At 42.9% G+C, this 12656-nt stretch overlaps 1 protein-coding gene across 1 annotated transcript in view; it reads left to right on the top strand.

The window, feature by feature from the left end:
- Positions 1 to 12656, top strand: part of TDRD3 (tudor domain containing 3) — a 131687-nt gene that overhangs the window by 30669 nt on the left and 88362 nt on the right. Inside the window, exons 4-5 of the mRNA XM_085859613.1 lie at positions 11206 to 11366; positions 11501 to 11642. Coding sequence (XP_085715739.1) covers positions 11206 to 11366; positions 11501 to 11642 — 303 coding nt within the window. The remainder of the gene's footprint in view (positions 1 to 11205; positions 11367 to 11500; positions 11643 to 12656) is intronic.

Here is a 12656-nt window from a genome sequence, read left to right as displayed (position 1 = left end):
TTAATTAATTTTATTTTATTCTATTTAATAGGAATTGAATACGATTCCGAAAAGGAAAGGTTGACGTAAAATCCTGGATGTGTATGGTGAATTTGGATCGGAAAATGCAGAGTGAAGCTGCTGGATCTATGAAAAGTACCAGGAAGAGGGTGGAGAGAGACACGTGGTTTCTGGAGGTGTATCATTTGAAAGGATACGAGGAAGAAAAAAAACATTTTCCATGAATTTTTGAAGATTAGGTATGATTAGGGAATGGAAGGTTGTTGGAAGAAATCGTGAAGGTAATGGTGAGTGGGTCAGCTCAAATAGAAGGAAGATGGTGTGTTGGCAGGAGGAGGGGGAAGAAGAAGAAGAAGAAGAAGAAGAAGAAGAAGAAGGATCAGTACTTGTGGGTATGGAGGGAGAAAGGGTTGTGTTTTTTTATTATATATATTTTATTTGAAAACAAGAAACAGAGGGTTTAGTTGGGAGGAATAGATGGGAGGCGGGGGGGGGGGGGCGGCGGTGGGAAAAATGGGAAAAATAGGAATTGATGGTAAGAGGGAGAGAATATAAATAAAAACGATCGTACACCTCGATGGGAAGGACGAGTAGGCCTCAAGGAAACCCGATAAGACAAGGTCGATGAAAACTCACAAAATAGCACGATTTTTGAAAGAAAACAGTTAAAACGTGACATGTAATGACCGGAAACTTAACTTTGAGAAAATCGGCAGAAACCCCTGAGAGAAGCAGCCGTCCATGAAAACCCGGAACCGGAAGTCTAAAAGTGACCAACCCCCCTGTAGATCCCCCCAGACCTTGGTTTTTTATTTATTTATTTAGTTTTTTTTTTATTGGCGTGAACAAAATTTGGTACATCACGGGTGATGAAGGTTGTGGTCAAGTTTCTTCGAAATTGTGTGTGTAATTTTGGAAAAGAAAGTAAATGATATTTTGGGGGGCAACCCCCCATAAACATGTTTCGACCCAGATTTTTCTAATGTCATGAACAAACTTTGGTACATCACAGGTGATGAAGGTTGCAGTGAAGTTTCATCAGAATTGTGTGTCATTTCTGAGAAGAAAGAAAATACCTCTTTGGGGTGGGCAACACCCCCATAAACTCCGTTCGTAGACCCCCTCAGACCACAATTTATTTATTTTTATTTTGTTTTGTTTTGAAGATTTGTTTTGTAAACATATTGTTGCGGAGAATCACGCAGCCATTTTGTCATGCCGAGAGGAGAGCAAAGCAAGATCCTCCATCCCAGCCTCGTTCCTCTCGCAACTTTGACTGCAACCTCACCCTTCGTCCAGCTATGGGCATGGCTTTCTGGCCCGAAACGCGGGAAGGCGAGGCTCCTCGCCTGCTCGGCACGCCAGCTCGCTTGTTATTACGGTGGTTGTGGTTATAAAAACGCAACTCCTTCATGGCTGGCTTGTAAATACAAAGACGTAGGAGAAAGTCGCAGGAGGCACTCACATACTGGGGAACTCGGCCTTAATCCCTATCTAATTAACACCGCACCACCCCTCATGTGGCAACACGTAACACTTAAGCTCCCAGTTTTCACTACTTAATTACATTGAGATGTCTCCTATCCGTCCAAGGACCAAACAACTTGATTCAATCCCAAGTTTCCTATGAAATTCCTCCATCTACCCCACAACCGTAACAATATGATTGGAATGTCTGTGTGGTTCTTCGTAAAAATTTTAATATTATTTTGCTCATTGTTTTGACTTTATATGTAGATTTTTTTTTGTATATAGGGTCAAGACTCATGGAAGAGCTGGAATGCAGAGCAGATCAGGATGCCACAGTCCAAAAAGAACAACAGAAAGAGGGGAAAACATCAATGGCAGGGTTGATGGACAAAATAGATGGAGACTTGGACAGATAAGGGATGCGGCGTAGGGGAAGATGCATGGGGTGGACAAGATCGATACAGGAGCAAATTCTCAGGAAGCAAAAACTGGGGATTTGGAAGGAAGATGGGGGTTGGGAGTTAGAGAGGGTAGGGGTGAAAAAGGGTTGAAAAGATCATGGTTTTGGATGTGGGATTATCTGAGATGTTGGTGAACAACTGTCTTGAAATGTTGGAGGGAAGAATGAGATCGAAGAGATTGTGGAATGATTCCACAGGCAGGAAAAAAAGAGGAACGAATGAGTGTAGGTGAGCGGTGAATAAGGATTCTGTGAGTTTCACCAGAAGGGGGTTTATTGTGGATGGTATGTACCCTGCAGAAACCTGGGCCGGGGGGGACACAGCACCGAAAGAGTTGAGGGTTCCATACCAGAAAGGAGGCAGTAGAAGACAGGGACACTACCGACCTGTCTGCGATGGGAAAGTGATAGACTCACAAAAAAGTTTTTCTGCCGAAGAAAATCATTTCTGTCAATGGTATGAAAAGGAAGAACTACCTCCTCCGATCTCCACACTAAAAGCTTAAGCGCACCACGATCCCACCTTGAACACAAGGCCTCAAGTGAGTTTTTCGAAATGCTAATTATTGAGTTCTTCTTTTGAATCCTTGTCAATTGTTTTGTGGTCGCAATTAATTGATCACAGCACGCACTCATACAAAGGAAGTCGTTGAGTTGACTTTTGATATGAAGGTGATTACAAAAATACAAGGAGAGTTTACAGCATTTGCCGTTGTACATCAATCTCTCCGTTTTATGTTATTGCCGATCGATGTGCATACACACATAAAATCTTGGACGTAGTTTTGTAATCTTCTGGTTGGTTTGGCTGGTATTGTAAAGAGGAAGCTATGGTCATGTGAAACCCAGAGCTAGAATCAACCATGGGGGGGGGAACTCTACCTCATCCCTGTTTGAATACTCTCTACCTGTTTGAAAGAAGCTTCCTACACCCTGAAAAGAAATATAATTCACCGAATCTTATGGCTTATGGCCTCGAAATCTTTGTCACTGCCGTGTATCCAGAGGCTGAGTGTGAGTCAAAAATAACTAAATAAATAAATAAATTCATGATGTCGACCTGGTGCAATTTGCACTGTGGTGTCTCCCTTCCACCCCTGACTCATAGTTCCTGCTCCTACCCAACTCGAAGGTGCCCCTTCTGAATGAACTTGCTCATTTTCCCATTTTCATTTCAAGACCCGGCGTCTGCCTATACGACACTTGAATAATAATAAACCACATCTTTATTTTGTTTCGCAAGCCGTTGACTTGTTTGGACTGCGATTTGAACACTTAACGGTGGGATGTTTCTGCGGGGATCAAATGCGAAGCTTCAATCCTTCGGTTAACAGTTGTCGTACACCCTCCGTCACAGCCGACATAATTGCTTGAAATGTGTTTGCACTTTAGATTGGTCGACGGCCTGCCATATGGCAAATTGGTGGCAAATCGGTGAAGTCGTTTGTGAACGTCGCATCTCGAAAACAAGTTATCGCACCCTTTAGCGTTATGTAAAAAATTTATTTTACAGCTCCACCCAATGGTGGACCATTATGCGTCAGAGTTTGTCAGATGTTAGAACCTTTTCCCACACAACAGGCTGTGTGGTGATGTCTAACTGATAATGCAAGACCTATAAACGTAGTGATAACGGTGGACTTTGAGTGGAGCAGGAACATTGGGCAGCCCAGAGAGAAAAGCTGTTTATGAGAATGGCAGATGTTCTTGCAGGTGTGGTTTGGTGGACATTAATGAAGATCCTCGCATTTTGTATTTTTTCCTTTTTGAAACGACCTTTCTTATTATTATTATTATTATTATTATTATTATTATTATTATTATTATTACTGAGAGGAGTAAAGTGGACTGTGCGACTGAAGGGGGATTTTAAATGGGGAAAAACGTTCTTAACGGGGGCTTCTGCTCATTTTAATAACGGTGGAAGTGCTTTCTCTCGCTCTACTTGCATTGCATTGCATGGTGTGTGGTGGCTCGGCTGGAATTCTCCCAAATAGATATTTTAATGCGTAATGCTTTCCCAGCCCCGAGTGCAAGTGGAATTTCCGTGGAGCATTTCCTTGATTTGACGCTCGTCGTTTTGCCTTTGTGCACCATCCCATTGTTGTGGCACAGCAGGATGAACAATCGAGCATAATCAAAGGCTTTTTTCACCGAGACGGATGTAACCTGCATTCTAAGGTTATGAATGTGGCGTCGCTCACAATTCCTCTGATAAAGCTTGCTCACGCTTCCTGCGGTGCATTCTGTATGTGCTTCCTTTTCCTTTTATCTCTTCCTTTTATGAATTTATTTTATTTATTCTTCCACCATTGCCGTTATTTTTTTAATGCTCTGCCCTTCTCGTCTGTGATCGCTAACAACCCATGTTCTTTCCCCGCCCCCCTCGTCCTTGTGATGGGATTTATTGGAGCGGAACAAAACCATACCATGAATGAATGACGGTGAAAGCACCACCCATTGCAATGCCATGATATCATCCAGCTTTGTGAACGCTTTGAGAAAAGTGTACTTTTGATTGGGTCGAACACAATCAATGGGAGGACCTTGAAGTTTTATTATTATTATTATTATTTTTTGCCGCAGACAAAATGGTACTGTCCTTTTTAGGTCGTCTTGTTAGAGATGACCTAATGTCTCGATGTCTGTCCGTCCGTATGTCCGTACATCCCCATTTTTTTCTTCCAATTTTCTTGATATTTGGTATGTGGGTAGATGTCGATGAGTGATGCACGACGGTATGACCTTTGACCCGATTGAAGGTCAAGGTCAACGTCAAGGTCACTCCAAAGTTGCGAAATCGTCCATTTTCAAAATCTATCTCCTCCGCCGTTTATGATCCGATCTTCGAAATTCCTTTGGATTCTGATAATATGGAACAATATCTAAATTTGATCAGGCCGGTTTTTTGAAATTCGTCCTGGTTATCGAGACACGTGTCTTCAAAGTTGGAAAAATTGTCGATGTGATACGGTCATAAAAAATTCGTCCGATCTTGATGAAACTTGGTATGTAGGTCGGGGTCGATGAGTGATGCACGACGGTATGACTTTAGACCTGATTGAAGGTCAAGGTCAAGCCCACTCCAAAGTTGCCAAATCGTCCATTTTCAAAATCGATCTCCTCCGCCGTTTGTGATCCGATCTTCGAAATTTATTCGGATTCTGATAATATGGAACAATATCTAAATTTGGCCAGGCCGGTTTTTTAAAATTCGTCCTGGTTATCGAGTCACGTGTCTTCACAGTTGGAAAAATCGTTGGAAAAATATCATCCGCCATTTATGACTCAGAAATGCGGTTTGATTTCTGAGGTCCGGTTTCTATCCTTTTGAAGACACATTGATCGTAAATGTTCCAAATCAACCATTTTCAAAATCTATCTCCGGATAACTCAGAAATGTAGTTTGATTTCTGAGGTTTTCTATCCTTTTTACTCCCGGACTTTCGTCTGTACGTTGAACCAAAAGACAAGATGACATCGAAGCCATTCTAAGCCTATCAGAGATCCACATCTACAGAGCTTCAGAGATGACCGTCACCCCCAACTGGGGGTAATTTTATTAACCCATTCCTGCAAAGCGAAAAGTGTGGTTAAGCAATTGAGTCTGTCTGTCTCTGTCTGTCTACAAAAGTCAGTTTATGTTTGAGGAAGAACTGAATTTAAATTTAATATTACAATTTGAACACGAATCGGAAAATGACTCGGAAAACTGAACCTGGAGTTTGACAGTTCTTTGTCTCTGAATTTGTCCTGTTCGTGCATGCACAGAGAGGAGTGAGTTAATTTTTTTTCCTCTGTCGGCCTGTCTGTCATTCAAACAAAATTGAAAATCATTTCAAATAGGAAACTTATTGTTTTTAAGGATGTCTTAAAGGACACAAACAACAGGCACAAAGAACGAATGTGTAACGTGTTAGGGCGGTGCAAGGTGCCTTGAGAAAGTATTCACGCCCATCAATTTTTTTCACATTTTGTTGCGTCACAGCCTGAATTTTAAATTAAATTTTAATTATTTTTTTTTGTTATCCATCTACACATAATGCTGCATAATATCAAAATGGAATTTTTTTTGTAAATTAATAAAAAATTAAAAGCTGAAATGTGTTGAGTCAATAAGTATTCAACCCTTTTGCTATGACACTCCAAATTGAACTCAGGTGCATCCATTTACCTTTGATCATCCTTGAGATGTCTTTTCAACTTGATTGGACATGATTTAGAAAGAAACACCTTTCTACATAAGGTGCCACAGTTGACAGTGCATTCAGAGCAGAAACTCTACCAAGTCCAAGGAACTGTCCATAGAACTCTGAGATAGAAGTATGAGGAGGCATAGATCTGGGGACGGGTACAAAACAATTTATAGATTGTTGAGAGTTCCCAAGAGACAGTGAGCTCCATCATTAGGAACTGGAAAGAATATGGAACTCCTCAGACTCTTCCTAGAGCTGGCTGTCTGACCAAACTGAGCAACTGGGCAAGAAGGACCTTGGTCTAGGAGGTGACCAAGAACCCAATGACCACTCTAACAGAACTACAGAGTTCCTTGACTGAGATGGGAAAACCTGCCGGAAGGACAACAATCTCTGCAGCACTTCACAAATCTAGGCTTTATGGGAGAGTGGCCAGATGGAAGCCACTCCTGAGAAAAATGCACATGACAGCACACCTGGAGTTTGCAAAAAGGCACGGGAAAGAATGAGAGCATGAGAAAAAAAAGATTCTGTGGTCTGATGAGACGAAAATTGAACTCTTTGGCCTGACTGCAAAGCGCGACATCTGATACAAACCGAGCACACCTCATCACCCATCTAACACCATCCCTACCATGAAGCATGGTGGTGGCAGCAACATGCTATGAGGATTCTTTTCAGTGGCAGGGACTGGAGACTTGTAAGGATAGAGGGAACAATGAGTGGAGCCAAATATAAATAAATCCTTGAGGAGAACCTGCTTCAGAGTGCAAAAGACCTTAGACTGCGGGGAAGATTTATGTTCCAACAGGACAATGACCCCAAGCATACAGTCAAAGCAACGCTGGAATGGCTTTAGAACAAGAACATGTAAGTCCTTGAGTGTCCAAGCCAAAGCCCAGACTTGAATCCCATTGAGAATCTGTGGAAAGACTTGAAGAATGCTGTTCACCGACGCTCCCCATCCACCTTGACGGAGTTTGAGCAAATCTGCAAGGAAGAATTGGATAAAATTCCCAAATCCAGATGTGTAAAGCTGATACATACCCAAGAAGACTCAAAGTTGTAATAGTTTCCAAAGGCGCTTCTACTAAGTATTGACCCAGGGGGTTAAATACTGATGTAAATTAGATATTTGTGAATTTCGTTTTCAATAAATTTGTAAAAAATTCTCAAACATGTTTTCACTTTGTCATTATGGGATATTTTGACAATTTTTTAAAAATTCAATCCATTTAAATTTGGTCTGTAACATAACAAAAGAGCGCATACCTTCACCATGTAATGCCTGATCTACGAGAACATATCGGGCCCAATACATTTTTGAAATAGGGCCAAAAACGATATATAGCAAGCTGTCTCAATGGTGAAGAATCATTTTTGAAATTAAATAATTCTTGTATCCAGATCCGGATCCGGATATTCACCAAAATGAAATCAATTCTTCCTTGTCACACACCCAACGTGTCCACCAAGGTTCGTCCGAATCCATCCACAACTTTTTGAGATATCGTGCTATATATTAGTTTATCCCCATCTCTCAATGGTGATGAATCGCTTAAAATTTCTCGTAGTCTGATCCCGATCCGGATCTTCACCAAAATCGAATCAGTTCGTCCTTGTCACACACCGAGCCTGTCCACAACTTCTTGAGATATCGTGCACACAGACAAACAAACAAACAGACAGAGAGGGATGAAAACATAGCCTCCTTCACCTTTGGTGGTGGAGGTAAATATAAAAAAGTCGAGTGGTGTGAGTACTTTCTGAAGGCACTGTATAAGACTTTGCTTGCAATTCATCAACGGCGATAAACTTCCAGAATTTGTTTTTCTCGAGTCTTTAAAATTTTTTTTTTTTTTACCTGCATCAATGTGTGTTCGCCCCTCGGATGGCCGTTAAACTGGGTGTCCCCATTTTCTTGCATTAGTTGGTGGGTGTTAAACATCCCACGGTGTCCTTCATGAAGAGTAGGCGAGCTTTCTTGTCGAACATCTTGCCTCTCCAGGTGGGTGGCTTGTGAAAGATTTTGGCCCAAATGCGTTCCCCCCAGCTGACTCCACAAGAGAGTGGAAACAATTGGGACTGTTAAATTGGTTGTCGGTACTCTCCGACCCATAATGCCTTGACACATGTTGATGATTCTTAAATTTTATATATTTCATTCATATCAATTTTTATTTTTTTTGTAGACATAGTCGAGGCTCGTGGAACAGCAAGTACAGTGAATGGATCAGGATGTAACAGACAAACACGGGACGTGGAACACGCATGCATTGGGTGGACAAAATGGATACAGAAGGAAACCTCCAAGGAGGGAAAATTTGAAGGAGGAGGAATTTGTGTGGAGTTAACGAGGGTAGAAAATGTCTTTGTTTAGGAGTGGGGATGATCTGAGATGGTGGTGAACAGCTATCTTGAAGACCTGGAGGGAAGAATGAGATTGAAGAGGATGTGAAAGTTTATGCCACAGGTTGGAAAAATAACAAAGAAAAAACAACAAAAAAAATAACAAGAGGAACAAATACATTTAGGTAGTTTCACCAGAAGGGGGTTAATTGTGGACCATGTGAGCACTGTAGAAATCTGGGGGGGGGGGGGGATGTCGGACGACAAAGCACATAGAGCGGTACAAGACAGACACCATCGACCTGTCTGCGAAGGTGAAGTGATTGACCCGTAGATTCAGCTTTAGCACTGCAGCTTCCAATGGTCATGAGATGTGTGGCAGAGGAGTCAGCTCAGAGGGGAGCTCAGTATTCCATCAAGCTCTGGATGAAGGCCTTGTAGGTGGATCGGAGTTAACATGTGCCAAGGAAGGACTTTCTGTGACGGAGGATGCTTATCGGCGGCTGGCTTTGGAGGCCAACTTTTAAATGTTGCTTGTCCAAGAAAGATCATGACTGATCATGAAACCCAGGAGTTTTATTTTAAAAATATCATTGTTGGTTATCATTGTTGGTTACTCGTTGAGCTCAGAAATGTGTGAAATTGCAGTTAAAAAAAAGAAAGAAATTTTTTTGGGGGGTGGAGGGGGGGGTTGGGCGAACCAACGTCACATTATTTTTATTTTCTTTTGTTTTGATTTTTTTTTTCAAGAGAGAAATCTGAATATTGCCCATTTCAGTTTGACATGGCAGCTCCTCTATCTACTCTGTGTTTAGGTGAGGGCTGCTTTCGCTTTCTATTTCTTTCACCGTCAATCATGGTTGCCCTTCACAGCCAAATACTGTCGTTCCCATGTGACTTGTGAACAACTTGGGAACGTGAATTTGTTTGTAATGCAGAAGCTGCTTCCCAGTCAGCGACTATGCACTGCGATAGCAAACAGCATAAATTGGTGTCAAAACCTGATTCCAGAAGACCAGACCATCAGTTTTCCGAAGGAATTTGGAGGGGTGGCAGGATGGCCAAAGCCCTTTGTATTCTCCCCTCTGAACCGCCAAGCCTGCGTTCGAATCTCAGCCCAGCTACAAACTGTTATCCTTGTGTTTCACAGGCAAGGTGATTCATCAATGTGTGTGCCATCTCTCAGATGGATGTCAAACTGGGTGTCCCATCTGCCAGCTTTAGTTGGTGGGTGTTAAAGATCCCACGGTGTCCTTCGTGAAGAGTAGGCGAGCTGTCGCCAGCACCATGGCCAAGTTCCAAATTCCTGCCCGGACCTACAGATGGCATTGCATCAGTGGCACAGTCATGCTCTCGGCAAATGATGGTACCCCACAGCCTCGTGCTGCATATGAAAGAAGAAGGAATTTGGAATCCGTTTGGGGTGCTGGTGACAACTTGCCTACAACTCTTTACAAAACTGATTATTTAACGTTCACCAACGACCGGTGCTGGCAAGCGGGTCTTCCGGCTTGATGTCCACCCGAGGGATGGCACACTCATTTATGCTTTGCCCTGCTTGTGAAACACCAAGGTGACAGTTTTTAGCTGGGTTGGGATTCATACCCAGTCTGTGCAGCTCAAAGGTGAGTGTGCATACCTTTCAGCATTTCTGCCATGTGCAACACCTGTGCTGATGGTAGGAAAGCCGCAAATAACCCATCGTTAATCCTGAAATGATGCATTTTGATTCTCTTGTTGAAGACTCCCAATAATAAAGGAAGCTTCTGCATCGATTCTCTTAGCCAGGATATCAACGTGGGTTTGCCAAATTAATTTGTTCTAATTTCTAAATGTGCAACAAGATATTCCTGTACTTTCTTCGTTTGTGTGTTCACGTAATTCTGCCTGCAAAGCCCATGGACACGGTGGTGGGGTGACTTTATCGTGAGGACATTGGTCTGACACCCCCAGATGTTGTGGTTGAAATTTCTCCAAAGGCAACAGGTTTACCGCGTTGGATTCTATGCTTCTGAAAACCGAGCTCATCTTCGGTGAGTTACCATGCCATTAATGAATTGTCAAAATCCCCCGCAAGTTCACCAATGAGCTTCAGGGATTGTTAATCTGCCTGGCCTTCCCTTTTCTTGTGTACCCATAATTGGTCATCACCTTGTGGCCGACGCAAAAACGACACCGAATAACTTGCGATACGAACGGAAATGTTTCCCAGAAATGGCAGCGACTCCTACATCGCACTGTCTTTGGGAATGCAGATGGGGGCGTGCTGTGGTCGTCGAGGGAAATAAATCACAAACCCGTGTTCACTCTCAGTATTTTAACTTGAGCTACGACTACACTTTCCTGCCCTCGATTCGCCTTGCCTTGCTTTCGAAATTTTGCCCTGTAGCTATCGCACCAAAAGGTTTCCTATTGCAGATTATCAAGTCTGTTTTATTGAAAATTGAAACCATACTTTTCTTTGCACTTCTGTCACGTCGAGAAGGCCTGGATTCAGATATCGTGTCATATCAATGTGGTTCTTCTTGTAATGCCATTCCTCTGTGCACCTTTAGCTGCAAGCTAAAATAACAAAGGATGATGTGTATGTTGTCGTAGGTTTGAGAAATTATCAAACTTCAACTTGTTTTTTTTTCAATTAAGGTGGTTGCGGTGCTCGTCTGCATATTTTTCCGGTTAATGCATAACCCGACAGCCGTCTTTCTTTGTGCCTGCGTGCCTCCCTGCCAGGTGGATGGTATTTCGGTGGTACAGGTACACAAGGTGCGGAATGTTGCGGTGCCTCGGGATTTTGAGGATACGGGTGGCAAGAATCACCTGCTCAAGATCCAGCTTAGCGACGGCACGGGGTTCTTTAATGGAATTGAGTTTCGACCCTTGCCTGCCCTCAGGTTTGTGCTCTCTTGCATGTGTTCTTTTTTTTTGTTTCCATGTTCATTCTTTCTCTTGGGTTGATCCTCGACACCTTTCTTCATTAATTTGATGTGCATTCGGGAAATTGAATGGCGGCCTCTTTTCGCCGCAGCCTCGACACTGCGCCGGGAACGAAGCTGCGCCTGAATGGGCCTGTTCAAGCTCAGGGGGGATTTTTGCTCCTGAATGGAGACAACACACAGCTGTTGGGCGGAAGTGTCACCCAACTGCTGCAGAAATGGGAGCTGCAGCAGGTGAGTGACGAGCCTTCACCACACCATCCGGCGGAAGTTTGAATTTTAATTCCGCTTTGACTTTTCCTTCATTTTATCACATCCGTCGTCTTTATTTGGCAACAACTGTAGCACTCTGCTCAGTATTTCCATTACTACCTTCTTCGTTCGTATGCAGTACAGGGCTCCGGGGTAGCATCATTGGCTAAGGGTGCGGCTGTGCTGCTAATGCAATGCCCTCTGCTGGTTAAGGCAGGAGTTTGGAATCTGCCCACGGCGCCGGCGATAGCTCGCCTACTATTCGCAAAGGACACCGTGGGATGTTTAACGCCCACCAACAAATGCTGGCAGACATTTCACCCATTTAACGTCCATCCGAGAGACGGCACACACATTGATGAATCACGTTGCCTGTGAAACACCAGGATGACGGTTTATAGCTGGGTCAGGATTCATATACGGACGACGGCTTTAGAGGCGAGTGTGCGTACCTCCAGGCTATCTTGTCGGCCACCATTACTTCCTGATAGCATGGCTTTGTTTTTTTCAGACAGAAGAAGTGATCGTTTGCTTGTGATCATCATGGTTGTGGCTTGTTTGATTGCATTTATTATCTGTTTCCAACATTTAATTTTGCCGTCAAGACGTCATATATCGTTCAGGCTTGAGCGAATGGGTAAATGTTGTATGATCATCTTACGATCAAGAATTACGGACGTCAGTTTAAATCAGTGGAAATCATTTGATAGAACCAAATTGCCCTCCCACTTGCGAAGTCCAATAAAAGTTGGTTTGTTTGAGAAATCTGTTGTGCAAATGTTTCCGTGGCTTGGATGATCGAACGTCAGTTTGTCAGTGTTTATACTGTTTTGCGATATGTTTGTTTTGTTTGTTTATGTATGTATTTAATTTTGGACATATGATGGCATTTATTTAGTCTGCAGTCTCAGTAACGTCATCTTGGCATCCAAAGTGTGTTGATTCTGTTCTCTCTGTTTACAAATAGCCATTTGGTTTCCACTTTGATGATCCTAT

The sequence above is a fragment of the Eptatretus burgeri genome, chromosome 16, assembly GCF_056783735.1.
Source record: "Eptatretus burgeri isolate ZD-2024b chromosome 16, Ebu_testis_v1, whole genome shotgun sequence".
Taxonomy (NCBI): domain Eukaryota; kingdom Metazoa; phylum Chordata; class Myxini; order Myxiniformes; family Myxinidae; genus Eptatretus; species Eptatretus burgeri.
This window is presented reverse-complemented; position numbering and strand designations above follow the sequence as displayed.